The sequence below is a fragment of the Sphaerulina musiva genome (genome assembly GCF_000320565.1).
Source record: "Sphaerulina musiva SO2202 unplaced genomic scaffold SEPMUscaffold_3, whole genome shotgun sequence".
Lineage (NCBI taxonomy): Eukaryota > Fungi > Ascomycota > Dothideomycetes > Mycosphaerellales > Mycosphaerellaceae > Sphaerulina > Sphaerulina musiva.
Genome location: NW_016017385.1, coordinates 1,799,707 through 1,813,399, shown reverse-complemented (window position 1 = coordinate 1,813,399; position 13,693 = coordinate 1,799,707). Strand labels below are relative to the sequence as shown.

At 52.8% G+C, this 13,693-nt stretch overlaps 6 protein-coding genes across 6 annotated transcripts; 5 read left to right on the top strand and 1 right to left on the bottom strand.

The window, feature by feature from the left end:
- Positions 1-18: 18 nt before the first annotated feature.
- Positions 19-2,182, top strand: SEPMUDRAFT_148256 (gamma-glutamyltranspeptidase). Its single transcript, XM_016904807.1, has 2 exons — positions 19-604; positions 668-2,182. Exons 1-2 carry the CDS (start codon positions 71-73, stop codon positions 1,958-1,960), a joined length of 1,827 nt encoding a protein of 608 aa, XP_016762708.1. The 5' UTR covers positions 19-70; the 3' UTR covers positions 1,961-2,182.
- Positions 2,183-2,218: 36 nt separating this feature from the next.
- On the bottom strand, positions 2,219-4,405 carry SEPMUDRAFT_148254 (WSC-domain-containing protein). The gene is made up of 3 exons (XM_016904806.1): positions 4,335-4,405; positions 3,872-4,269; positions 2,219-3,663 (listed from the first exon to the last, which is right to left on the bottom strand). The coding sequence occupies exons 2-3, from the start codon at positions 4,145-4,147 to the stop codon at positions 2,416-2,418; spliced, it is 1,524 nt and encodes a 507-aa protein (XP_016762707.1). The 5' UTR covers positions 4,148-4,269; positions 4,335-4,405; the 3' UTR covers positions 2,219-2,415.
- A 1,488-nt stretch (positions 4,406-5,893) lies between these two features.
- SEPMUDRAFT_115850 (uncharacterized protein) lies at positions 5,894-6,673 on the top strand (the record flags this gene model as incomplete). The annotated part of the gene is made up of 1 exon (XM_016901202.1): positions 5,894-6,673. One exon carries the CDS (start codon positions 5,894-5,896, stop codon positions 6,671-6,673), a length of 780 nt encoding a protein of 259 aa, XP_016762706.1.
- A 599-nt stretch (positions 6,674-7,272) lies between these two features.
- Positions 7,273-9,151, top strand: SEPMUDRAFT_148253 (MFS general substrate transporter). Its single transcript, XM_016904805.1, has 2 exons — positions 7,273-7,611; positions 7,731-9,151. The coding sequence occupies exons 1-2, from the start codon at positions 7,485-7,487 to the stop codon at positions 9,137-9,139; spliced, it is 1,536 nt and encodes a 511-aa protein (XP_016762705.1). The 5' UTR covers positions 7,273-7,484; the 3' UTR covers positions 9,140-9,151.
- A 553-nt stretch (positions 9,152-9,704) lies between these two features.
- On the top strand, positions 9,705-10,793 carry SEPMUDRAFT_155265 (uncharacterized protein; the record flags this gene model as incomplete). Its single annotated transcript, XM_016907608.1, has 1 exon — positions 9,705-10,793. The coding sequence occupies one exon, from the start codon at positions 9,705-9,707 to the stop codon at positions 10,785-10,787; it is 1,083 nt and encodes a 360-aa protein (XP_016762704.1). The 3' UTR covers positions 10,788-10,793.
- A 413-nt stretch (positions 10,794-11,206) lies between these two features.
- Positions 11,207-13,423, top strand: SEPMUDRAFT_148252 (phenylalanyl-tRNA synthetase alpha chain). Its single transcript, XM_016904804.1, has 2 exons — positions 11,207-12,134; positions 12,189-13,423. Exons 1-2 carry the CDS (start codon positions 11,362-11,364, stop codon positions 13,024-13,026), a joined length of 1,611 nt encoding a protein of 536 aa, XP_016762703.1. The 5' UTR covers positions 11,207-11,361; the 3' UTR covers positions 13,027-13,423.
- The last annotated feature ends 270 nt before the right edge of the window (positions 13,424-13,693 follow it).

Below are 13,693 nucleotides of genomic sequence, written 5' to 3'. Positions count from 1 at the left end.
ACCGCCAGCCTGACCTGCCACCTCCACCACCACCACCACTACCACTACCACTACCACTACCACCACCACCATGCCTCTTCACAGTGCAGGCATCTTTCCCGCCAAAGACACCGACTTCGCAAGCTTTCCCTCTCGTCGATCCGTCGTCCACAGCACCAAAGGCATCGTTGCATGCACACAGCCTCTCGCGGCCAAATGTGGCATCGAAATCTTACAAAAGGGCGGCAATGCTGCCGATGCTGCCGTGGCGGTCGCCGCAGGCCTGAACATGACGGAGCCAGGCAGTACGGGCATCGGAGGTGACATGTTCTGCCTCTTCTACAATGCGAAGACGAAAAAGGTGCACTCTCTGAATGGCTCTGGGCGATCGGGCAAGAACCAGACGCTGGCGAGGGTGAGGCAGAGCCTGGGCATCAAGGATGGAGAGGTTGGAAAGATCCCCATGACGAGTGTGCATGCCGTTAGCATACCGGGCGCGGCGGCGGGCTGGGTGGACACGGTGGAGAAGTTGGGGAGTGGCAGAGTCAGTCTGGAAGAGGTTCTGGAGCCCGCTGCGAAGTTGGGTGCGGAGGGTTTCCCCGTCAGCGAGCTCATGTCTTCTTGGGTGAGGCGCGACAGATTCCGGTGCCGGTGAGTGTAGTCTGTCATGGCTAACAGCGATATACAGTGGGAGAGCTCCGAGGAACGGATTCGAAAGGCATCACCAAACTTCCGAGAAATGCTCAAGAAGGACCCAGCGGCACCAAATGGCTGCAGAGCTCCGCGACCGGGCGAGATCATGAAGAACCCCACGCTGGCGGAAACGTTCAGGACGGTGGGCAAGCAGAAGAAAGCAGGCTTCTACCAGGGCCGCATTGCAGAAGAGATCGTAAAGGTGGTGCAGGATCTGGGCGGGCACTTGACATTGGAAGACTTGAAGAATCACGCGGATATCGGCACCGAGGAGACAGAGGCCATCAGTTTGAAGTTCAAGGCCCAGGATGTGGCCCAGTCTCACGGCCAGCATATGCATGACAAGAGTTCCGAAGGCGTAGAGTTGTGGGAACATCCCCCCAATGGACAGGGAATCGTGGCGCTGATGGCACTGGGAATCATCGAGCAGCTGGAGACCAGTGGTAAGATCTCGAAATTCACTCCGGAAGACCACAATTCCGCGGCATACGTGCATGCCGTCGTCGAGGCGCTGCGTATCGCGTTTGCAGATGGGAACTGGTGGATAGCCGATCCCAAGGTCGCGAAGGTGCCTACCAAAGAGCTCATCAGCCCCGAATATCTTGCTGAGAGAGCAAAACTCTTCAGCCCTGACAAGGCGAGCCAGATGCTGGACCACGGCTCGCCCGCCCACAACCATTCCGACACCGTCTACTTCTGCGTGACAGACAGCGAAGGCAACGGCATCTCGTTCATCAACAGCAACTACGGAGGTTTTGGCACATGCATCATTCCGCAAGGCTGCGGTTTCACGCTGCAAAACCGAGCAGCCAACTTTGCACTGCAACCCGAGAACCATCCCAACATCCTCGCACCCAACAAGAGACCCTACCACACCATTATCCCAGCGCTGGTGACCAACGTCTCAGATCAGAGCTTGCACAGCGTCTACGGCGTCATGGGCGGCTTCATGCAACCGCAAGGACACGTGCAAGTCCTCCTCAACCAGCTCGTTTTTGGCTACACGCCCCAAGCGGCTCTCGACGCGCCGCGAATTTGCATCGGCGCGGGCATGCCCGATTCGGGCGATGTCATGGACCGGACCGTCTATCTCGAAGAGGGCATCCCTGCCAGCACGGTCGAGGGACTGCGCAAGTTGGGCCACAAAGTCGAAGTGGTTTGTGGACATGACAGAGGCTTGTTTGGACGAGGACAAGTCATTCGATGGGCTTTGGATCCCGTGGAACAGCAGGGCGTCTGGAGCGCTGGGAGCGATCCGAGAGGTGATGGCCATGCTGTTCCGTGCTAGGCGGGCGACGTTTGAGATGATGAATTTTTGTTGCGTATTTTTTAAAGACTTGTGTGCGAGAGACAGATTCAACCTCGAAAGTACGTTCAGCTGCTTGTTTGGGGAAAGCTATATTTATGAACATGATTTTCTGTTTTTTTTTCCGGACCAAATGCAAGACTCTCACATGAACACTACGAGGTACCAGCCTTGCCTTGGTCATTATATTCCTTTTTGATCCACATGAAAAAGAAACGAAAAGAAACGAAAAAAACTGTCTGATAATTTCTCTTCTGTTGTCTGATTACCTTATTGTTCCTCTGTCGCAGCAAGCAGATCATTACCCCCTTTACCCCATCATATTCAACCCTGAAAAGAAGAGTATGTACACTCACTCCCAAAACATCCTCCCCCCAATCCCCAATCCCCCTCCTCTATTCTGTACCCTATATCCCATAAATCACTCTCAACTCAACTCACTCAAACGCAGGAAACGCAGCACTAAAAATCGACAAGCGCGAATATCCTCCACACACCTCGCCCAAATTGCCCGGACAAGGCAAGCGACAAGCGCCATCGACAATCAAGACCGCACTCTGACCACTCAAGGCATTTCCACAAAAACACTGCGTTCCATTCTGCAGACCGGCAATCGCGAACCCGGAGCCTTGACATCCGCTCGTGCACCCTTCGATGCTATTGCCCGTGTTGTCGTACAATAATGTCGGGAGCGCGAGAGGCGTCAGAGGGGCTTGATTGGTCCAACAGCCTTGATAGGTCCAGCCGTTCCAGTTGCCGGTGATGGTGTGTCCGCTGGTGCCGGCGAACGCCGGGTTGGGATAGGGGTCGTCGCCGGCTTGGGCGCGCGGATAGCCGAAATCGTAGGCGCGCGTGCGGTCGCCGTAGAAGTTGTCGGTGAAGAGACGGGCGATTCCGGCGGGGGATTGGAACATTTGGCCGTTGTCGTGCGAGGCGTTGACGAGGTCGACTGTGTCGCAGTTGGACGAGGCCGGGTCGGGACAGGAAGGGGGGAAGGCGGAGATGTAGAAGAAGAAACGCTCGTGACGATCGGCTCCCGTGGCGGTGGGTGCGCATGCTGCGCTGCGGTCTCCGTGGTCGAGAAGGGCGCGGGCGTAGGCGATTTGTTTGGTGTTGAAGTTGGCGAGGATGGCTTCGCGACCTGCTGCGACGAGGGATGAGCCGTATTGCAGTCCACCGGCGTAGGAGTCGTAGTTGGTGTAGCCGGCACGGTAGTGGTCATAGTCCGGGCAACCGACGGTGCTCAAGGGACGGTCTGTGGACAGCCATGCGTATGAATCGGGGTTTCCGATCCAGTATGTCACGGGCTTGGTGAAGGACGCCGTGCTCACCGCGGCATAGCGTTGCAACATTTGTCCGCCCAGGCTGTGCCCTGCCAAGACGATCTGTTTCATGTTGGGGAAAACAGTAGTGTCGTCAAAGTACGAGATCAACTGGTCCAGGACCTCAAAGGACGAAATGTTCGTGCTGCTGCTGGGATATTGGTTCGTGGCCCCTCCTGCCCACTGAGATCCGGACCAGACAAGTGCATTGCTCTGGGAGCCTTGCCCCGCTGGCAGGCCATCGGTCCAAGGATACATGTAGTTCTTATCGTTGCCGTTCGGAAAACACGTCGTCATGACGGCTACCGAATCTACGTTGATGTTTGCATCGGCAGCCGTAGCGAGCTTGAGAGCATTGAGCATCTGTTCACGATCAGCGTATGCTCTCCAGTCGGATATATCGGTCAGGGAGAATGCAAGGATTGTGCTCAGATTGTCACGATATGTAATCATTCCCGCCGAAGCAGGTCAGACTCTTCCTATCATATGATTATATCTTGTGGTTCATCGTGGCATACCATCTGCATGATTGTGTCTTTCGTCCCGCACGTGTTCTTTTCGCTTCACTTACATCGTTCTCATAATTGTTGCAGTCTCTTAGCAGGCCAGGGATGACGATGACCACTCTCTGGATCTTGCTTTCCACGATTCGATTGCCGTCGGTCCCATGGCTATAGTAATTCACCAGTGTCAACTCGTCGTTGAAGCCCGATGGATCTGCAATCTTGAAGAAGGCTACTTCTGCTCCAGGCACAACAGGCAGGGCGCCAGCGATAGAGTTACCTTGATATTGTTGGGCAACCACAGCAGTTGCACAGAGGGCAAGGCCCCAAGGGATATAGTGCATCGTGCTGCTGGTCCGTCGCGGTCGCCGTGAAGAAGAAGAAAAAATCCCCAAAAAACGAGTGTGATGGTATTCGATACGAACGAACGGACGACCCTTGATCAGGGCTAGGATAATAGATCTATCTAGCTGAGAAGTCAGTATGTGTAGAAGAGAGTGATATCGTTCACAAAGGATGCAGCTGCGGTACCAGGTCAATCCACGGTAGCGATATGGTATTCGGATGAGGGTGCCTGCATCGACGACTGCTGTGCCACACACAGCATCAGCTGCGTGCTGTTGTGTCGTAGGAAGCGGAAGTGTAAGAGACTTGATCCGGTTGAATCTCGCCATTGATCCTCCAGGTGGATCTGCAAGGATGGTTCTGACTGACGCACGACTCCGGAATCAGATAGTGAGAGCGCGCGTGCGTCGTTCAGCTCATTTCCACGCTTGACGAGTGGTCTTGGTACAATACCGGTTACGTTCGCTGCCATGGACAAGTTCATGGCATAGCGGAGATGTAATATAATTTAGGCACGATGCCGTCGCCCCTTTTAGCTGAGTAGGATTCCGAATATACAGCCCGCCAGCATAGTCTGATGATATTCATACTATGGCATGATGCTGCTGCCCACTCCGATGCATCAGGCGGGCGTCCATATGCCGACGGCGGATCCACTGACTGCGGCCTGCGGTCTCTCTGTCCCAAGCGAGGCTTCGTATCTGGGCCGTACTACTCTACAGGATCTGCGCGCCCTACGCTTGGGACCTCCCATAGGCGGTAGTCTGGTAGATGGTCTCCGCTTCGCCACACCAAGCGACGCCATCGCTCTGCTCTGTATACTGGTGTCTAGGCAGTGTGCTACATATGGATTGCAGCCGTCAGTCTAGACTCGTTCTACTGCCATCTAGCGTAGTCCCGGTTTCAGAGCTGAAGACTTTGCAGACAGTCCGATTTGGCTAGCTACATGTAGTATCGTGGACGTGGATTTTCATCTTCGCATAGCCGGAGATTTTGCTGGAGCCAGATGAGAGGTTTGTCTTAGTAGGAGCCCGATGTCAACTAGTGCAGCATGTGACAGTGTCGAAAATGGGAGGTGGTGGCTGGTCGAATAAATAGAAGCGCCCAGAGAACTGGAGAGAAGACACCTTGTTCTTCTTCGGATCGGTATGGAATAACTATTCTCCACTCCCGAGGAATTTGCTCACGTGCTAGCGCGGTCCAGCCAGCTTTCACTTGCGAGCGACAGCGACAACAACACGTCGAGTTTCGTTATACAGATAGTAGCATCACAACAGGCAAGTGATCAAAGACTCGATTCCCGTTGAATATCTCTAATTTCGCGCGTGCTGTGTTTGGGAATGCATTACTTAACTCCGCTTATTCGAGGATTATTGTGCACCAGCACAGTATTATCAGTACCTTAGTACTGCATCCATCCATCACAGAGCACGTAACAGGACGAAGCGCTTCCAAAGTTGATGAGTGATATTGGTGGTCGAGGATGATAACATGAATACCAGCCAGCTACATAGATAGGTAGGGAGGTGGTGTGCTGTGGAATGCGGGCGACCTGTTGAACCACGTCAGCTGGAGCATTCATTCATTCATGCTCTCGCCATCATGTTCTCCCTGGCGCCTCCTCCATTCTCTGAACAGCCTCCACCATTCAGCACATCAGTATATCAGAAGATGCAGTCGCCTCATCATCGACGCGTAAATCATACAATCAGCGAGTTCTTCCAGACTTCAAACGACTCAATACCATGGCTCCACTCTCGTGCTTCTCCACTCTCTATGTCTGCACATTCCTCGTGGCGTCGGTCTCGACAAGGCACATCCACCGTCCACAAGTCCACCAGCATCAATACCGTCAAGCTGTCCCGGTCACCATTACAGCTGTTGAAACTTCGTCGCTCACAACGGCGGTGACTGCTGCTGCTGCTGCCTCTTTCGCCGCTGGCAACGATGCCATTGCAGACATTGAAAAGATACAAGCAGGGTTATCGGATCTGCCAGCCGATTTGCTCTCACTCGTACAATCAGTCGAGGCCCGTCTCGAATATATGGAGAGTGTGCTGCAGGAGTTAGTCGGGTCGACGTCGACTTCTGTTTCCTCAGCATTGCCTGTCTCGCCCACGCTGCTCCCACAACCCTCAACACTCATCCGGTCGACGACTGTAACAACCCCTACCACAGCATCCTCGTCGCTTGTCCCTTCTCTGCCAGCACTTTCCTCCAGGAACAGCTCTTCCACCTCGAGGATATCCTACAACACCACCACTCGAACGTCTCGTATTACATCCACCAGAATACAAACTATCACAGTGCCCCGAGCAACATCTACCTTACCTGCTTCGTGGATATCTCGAGGCCTTCCCAGCGGCACGTTTACAAGTTCGGGCAATTGGACGCTACCTTTTTCTACGAGTGGCAAACCTGCTGTGGCTTCTTCTTCTTCTTCGTCTTCTTCCTCTTCTTCTGCTGCTGGAACGCGAACAATCATGCTGCTACCTCCAGCGCCAACCGCGTGGGAGCAACGATGAAGATGAGTATGCCGACCCCATGCTCTTTACCCGCCTAGCCGCGGGAATTCATGATCGCAGATCTTCTCACCACAGCGCAGGCGACGTGAGTTTGGCGAGCATCGGAAGTTGCGTGCGAGGATTTTTGTGGACGGGATCGAAAAGACAGAGTGAAATGATGCGAATATGCAGCATCGTGTCCGGTTGCCGCAATGGAAATGATGACTACTACCTATACATAGAATGAATGAATGAATGATGAATGATGATTGCAACACAGGTACCTATTCAAGGTTACCTATGCGTGGCGTTTTCTGTTGTTCACGTGGGTGCGTGTGAAATGTCGTAGAGATTTGATTACCTGACCAATCAAAATGCAAGGAACTTCCGACTTGTCAATTCTCAATGCGGCAATCCATCGCGACCTTGTTCCCTAGAACAATCGTCGAGATCTCGTTTTCTCATTCTCTTCCCTTTCCGAAATGCAAGTGAGGTGCAAGCATACGATCTCACCCCCGCCTCACTCAACTTACTCATTCACTCACTCATTCACTGCACTTACTGCTGTGAATGTCCTTTGCTATGCGTCCTTTTCAATTCCTACTACCTACCTAGATTAGAATAATGCCGCCATCTTCTAGGAACCTGCTTTAACCTCTATCTATCCACCTCACATGCAAGACGAAACCAGAATTCTACCTATCTTTATCAGATATCATTTCCACGAGCAGCGGCTCTGAGGATCCATACCCAGAAGACGACGTACTATCTTATCTATCATCTTTACAAATGATTTATTAGCACGACGTAAAGAAAAAATAAGAGACCGATCATGTTTACATGGCTCTTCGGCTCCGGCGACAAGCCTCCCATCTTTCTACAATTCCGGAGCAGCAAAACTTTCATCATCATCGTGGTCGCCTCTGCAGTGTTTACGGACATTTTCGCTTATGGAATCGGTACGTTTTTTTTTCTCTCTTCTCTCCAATCCTCTCCTCTCCTCTTGAAAAACTCAGGACGGATACGTAACATGCCATTATCATCACCATGATGCTAAATTAACCTTTTTTTTATACAGTGGTCCCCGTCTTCCCATTCGCCTTGACAGAACGAGCAGACATCCACGAAGACGACGTCCAAACATGGGTCAGCATTTTTCTCGCCGTGTACGGCGCGGCATTGCTGGTCGCTTCGCCCATTTGTGGATGGCTCGCCGATCGAATGCAATCGCGCCAAGCATCGTTCCTGCTGGGACTGTTGGCTCTGGGAGGCTCTACGGCGCTGCTGTGTGCGGGCTCCAGCATTGCCATGTTCGCGGCCGGTAGAGTGCTGCAGGGGGTCAGTGCTGCCGTGGTATGGGTCACGGGGCTGGCTCTGCTGGTCGATACTGTCGGTCCGGATGAGATTGGGTCGGCCATGGGCTATATTGGATTGTCTATGAGCTTGGCGATTCTCCTGGCACCGCTGCTCGGCGGAGTCGTCTTTGCTGAGGCGGGATATTACTCGGTTTATGCAATGGCTTTTGGGTTGATCGTTCTCGATCTGTTTCTAAGATTTGCTATGGTGGAGCGAAAAGTCGCCAAGAAATGGTTGCCTGACCTGGTCATCGCCAGTAGCGAGAAAGGAATGCTTTCTAATGAGCAGCAACAACATGACAAAGAGCCAGAAAGCAGCGGTCGAGTAAGCCACAGCGACTGTGTCGAGCTACCAGAGAAGTTCGATTCGCGGCATTCCAGCGACCACAGCGACAGCTCTCCAGCACCCATCTCGAGTCACCTGTCGCTCACACAACGAGTGGTCGCGCGATTACCACCGGTCGTTTTCCTGTTTGGATCACGCAGGATCTTGGCTGTGCTGTGGGCCTGTACCATGCAGGCATCTCTTCTCACATCCTTCGACGCAACCCTACCACTCTTCGTCAAGAGTACCTTTGGCTGGGACTCGATAGGTGCCGGCCTGATTTTCCTTCCGGTGGTGCTAGCGTCCTTCATTGGGCCCGTCATTGGAAAGCTATCCGATAAATATGGCCCTCGGTGGCTCGCGACCTCGGGGTTCATCTTGGCGTGTCCCTTCTTGATCTTACTCCGGCTGGTCAACGAGAACAGTATCAATCACAAAGTGATGCTGTGCGCACTCCTTGCATTGATAGGGTTAGGCTTGACGTTAGCGCTCACTCCCATCATGGCAGAGATCTCGTATGCTGTCGATGCCAAAGCGAAGCGACGGCCCCCAGGCTTCTTTGGTAAGAACGGTGCCTATGCGCAAGCATATGGCCTCTTCAATATGGCGTGGGCATGCGGCAGTATGATAGGGCCTCTTCTCGGCGGTCTTGTCAATAGCTCGGAAGGGTGGCCGACAGCGACACTCATTCTGGGCTGCGTGAGCATTTTCACGGCGCTGCCGACAGTCATTTGGACGGGAGGGAGCATATTCAAGCTCAGAAGAAAGCAGCAACAGGCTCCTGCGGACGAATCACATCTTGCTTGAGTTGGTCCGTAGCTATCATATACTGACTCCTGTATGCTGTATCAATTGCATTAGATCTTACATTTCACTTCACTGAGGACTGGTTTGCCAAGCAGGAAGAATGAGAGCTGCGAGTAGATCATCCCGCCATCGCGATAAAGGTCGTTGTCGACGTGAGCTTTGATCCCACCGCTCGACTACAGGTGTACGAGAAGATGGGGAGTTTTCATAACGTCGTCTCCCGTAGCGAATGACAATGCCATCGGCACTGTTGTCGTGCAATTTCGAGCGTCGACGGGGCTGCTGCCAGTAAAGAGATTGCAGGCCATGAGACCAATGGAGATGATGTTGCCGGGCGGCGATGCTCTTTGCTGTATACTGGAGTGCAGAAAGCCATCTTCTTGAAAGCATACCGTAGGTGGTACCTGGTAAGCAAGGAGATTTTAGAGTTCAAGTTCGGAGGTCTCGGCGCTCCGGAGAAGGAAAACGCTCTAACTTAATATGCTGACAACTTGAGAGGACGACTTTTTTCGAGGACCGACGTTCGTTGTATCTCTTCTAGACATATCAACATCACAGCGCACAAATGGCGACAGTACCAGCACTCCATGAAGTGCTCGCCGACTTCGAGAACGCAACGAATGCCGCGGTCAACGGTCTTCCCACGTCGGACTCGCTTCTCCCACCCGAAAATGGCATCACACTACTCGACACCAAAAATGAAATCTTCCTCGCATACCTGCAAGCTCTTGCCTTGCGCAACCTCAGCGTGATCAGAAGCATCAAATCAGGAAGCGACGTCGATCAGGCGCAGAGACTGAGCAACGATATCACGAAAAGTTTGGTTGAGCAAAGAGTATACCTGGAGCGAGGTGTAGGGCCGTTGGAGAAGCAGCTCAAATATCAAGTCGATCGTATCGTCAGGGCCGCAGATGACGAAGAGCGGAAGGTCAAGCTGAAGCTGCAACAGGCAGTCAAAGCGAATGGTCATGCGGAGAAGAATGAAGCAGAGGGAAGCAACGAATCAGACTCGGATTCAGAACTGGATAGTGATGCCGAGCTTGACGCAGATTCCACGGCGTATGCACCAAAAGCTGCGTTGATGGGCAATTCAGCACAAAGCAGCGCTGTCTCGTCAGCTCGCGAGAAAAGTGCCTCAGATGGCGTGTACCGCCCACCTCGCATATCTGCCACATCTATGCCTACGACTGAAAGGAGAGAGAAGAAGGACCGCGGACCAGGTCGCTCAGCCACACTGGACGAATATGTCTCGACGGAACTCTCTGCTGCGCCGCTTGCTCAGCCCAGCATTGGCTCCAACCTTGCTGCTGGAGGCAGAACAAGCAAGAACGCACGACAGCTGAAGGAGGAGGCGGAAAGGAGAGATTACGAAGAGACGCATCTGACCAGACTGCCATTGATGAGCAAGAAAGAGCGCGCGAAGAAAGGATTGCGAAGACCCCAGGACGGTGGCTTTGGGGGTGAGGAGTGGAGTAATTTGGGTGCTAGCCTCGATCGCATTGGCGACTTGACCAAGCGCAAGAGCAAGGACAGCGCCTTGGACAAGAGCCGGAAGAGGAGGGCTGTGGAGGATGGTCCTCGAGGTGACGGCATTGGAGCCAGCTTCGACACGAAGAAGAGGAGACTAGCGAAGAAAGGCAGATTGTGAATGATCATCTGTCACCATGAACAGTCTGAGAGATGGTAGCAGGGACATCATACATGTAGACATAACAGGTCTTTCAGTCTGCTTGACCATGTAACTCGCAACATCTCCAGACATCATGTACGCCTCAAATCGTCCCGCTTCTAGATGCACTCTCCCAGCTCGATAGCAGGCTTGACTTGCTCCGTGTTTCGTGAGTCTTCCAATACGCCTTGGCATGGCATATGTACCTATGCAAGTAAGGCATATATATATACGGCATGCAAAGGCACCTATGTATACAGTTACCTCCTAATGTATCTTGACAGAGTCTTTATGCTGTGCCATGATCCTTGTCGGGTGCGGCCCGCACAATAAGCTTTAGAAAAGTCGCAGCTGTGCACTGTGCGCAGCTTCACCTTTGCAGTCATACCAAGCGCTCTCTGACGCATAGTACAGCACAACACAGTAAGACAGCGAGGGACGGAACAACCTCACAACATACTGGACAACATCCCACCTCACTACACGTTCTAGTCCGAGAGAGGGGCTATACTTTGGCTAAGCACGTCTTTCCTTAAAACCCCCACCCTTCACAATGGTCGGCACTCGAGGCCCAGTGCCAGTGCCAATAGGGCAGGCCAATGGCACCGGACAGGACCTCACGCTGGATCTCCTGGAAAAGCTCGAGCACAACGATCCGCTCCAGACCGATGTCGCCTACCCTGATGTTGCCCAGGCTCAACTCAAAGCCGCTCTGGACAGACTGGCCAGCAGAGCAATGCTGGAGTACGACACGAACGATACCGAGCGTGTGGTGCTGACCGCCGAAGGACAACAAATTGCCGACGAGGGCAGTCATGAGTACAAAGTGTGGGAGGCCGTCAAAGCGGCGGGCAAGCTCGCCGTCAAAGATCAGTCATTGGCAACACCGAATGCCAAGGTGGGTCTGGGCAGCGCCATGAAGTTCAAATGGGTGAAAAAGGATGGGGATGCGCTCGTGCCATTGGAAGAGAGCGTCAAAGATCAGACGAGGGAGATATTGCAGTACGCTGCACAGACCGGCAGCTTCCCAGACGCGAAGCAGCAGAAGGAGTTTCAAAAGCGAAAACTGGTCACGACGAAAAAGCTCATTACATATGAAGTACGAAAGGGACCGCGATGGGCAAAGGATATTCCGGTAGAGGTTACAGATTTGACCGCAGAGATGATTGAGGATGGAAGCTGGAAAACAGCAACCTTCAAGCCATATAATTTCAAGGCGTTGGGTACGAACCAGAACGCCGGCACGTTACATCCTCTGAACAAGGTGCGAGAGGAATTCCGCAAAATCTTTTTCAACTGGGACTTCATTGAGATGCCCACAGCTCGGTACGTCCACTTGACTCTATCTTTACTGACTTCGTGCTGACTGGATCATGGTAGCTTCGTGGACACGGGCTTCTGGAACTTCGACGCTCTCTTCGTGCCTCAGCAACACCCTGCCCGTGATTTGCAGGATACTTTCTACGTATCAGATCCAGCAGAGTCTGGACTCCCAGGACCCGATCCGATCGCAGACGCTGCCTTGAACAAAATGGAAGCCGACTCTCGCCTCTTTGCCACAGGCACATCGCAAGAGGTAAAGTCTCTTGACTACAAGAAGTACTCCGAGGACGTCCGCGCATGTCATCAAGAAGGAAAGTTCGGCTCTATCGGCTATCGCGCACCCTACGCCGATTCAGAGACTACGCGACTTGTCCTCCGGACGCACACGACCGCCGTCTCGACATACTGTCTGCATCGCCTTGCGGCCAACCCACGACCAGCACGATACTTTTCCATCGATCGTGTCTTCCGTAATGAAACCGTCGATGCCACTCACTTGGCAGAGTTCCACCAAATCGAAGGTGTCATCGCAGACTATGGCCTGACACTTGGTGGGTTGCAAGCTTTCTTGGGCAAGTTCTTCGAACAGCTCGGAATCACCAATCTGCGCTTCAAGCCTGCCTATAACCCTTACACCGAGCCTTCTATGGAGGTCTTTGGTTTCCACAGAGGCCTGAACAAGTGGGTCGAGATTGGAAACTCCGGCATGTTCAGACCCGAGATGCTGTTGCCCATGGGTCTGCCAGAGGATCTACGAGTATACGGCTTTGGTCTCTCGCTGGAACGACCTACAATGATCAAGTATGGTGTGTCGAATATCCGAGAATTGCTGGGGCACAAAGTGGACTTGGGCTTCATCGAAAGCAATGCTGCCGTGCGACTGGATAAGGACTAGAAGCCCCGGCCCTTAGCACTTGGTGCTGAGACTCTCCCGAGTGATGGCGAGACTGATGCAAGCGATGCTTATACGGATGTAAGTGAGGCCGATCGTGATACCGACCCGCGTGATGTGATGGAGATTGATGAGTATGGTGAAAGATATGCTGTGAGCATCGTCGAAATCGACGCTGAGACTATGGACGAGCTGTATGAAGCTTGCGAGGGCTTAGTATTGCGGGTCAGGCGGTCTAGTATCTTCTGATGTGGAGGCGTGGTATGCCCTGACAGATCGATCCCCATAGCTCACGCGCACTGTGTAGCCGTAGATCACCAAACATTCATGTGAAACGACACTTCTGCACGCTCGAATTCTCATGGAACTTGCCCAACTGAAAATTGAAAATAAATTCTCCCCCGTCCCTCTTCCCTTTTACCTGCATGGGCTTAGGTAGCAGGAGGTAGGTAGGTAAGGTATGTAGTAGCGGTAGCTCACAAGAAGAAAAAAAAAGAAAACAAAACACAAAGCTTACTAACTAAGGTAACTAGGTAGGTAAGGTAAGGTAGCAACTAGGTACGTTGGCTCACAATTTGTTCCTCTCTCTCTCTCTCTCTCTCTCTGTGTGTGTGTGTGTATGTGTGTGTGTGTGTGTGTGTGTGTGTGTGTGTGTGTGTGTGTAGTAGTA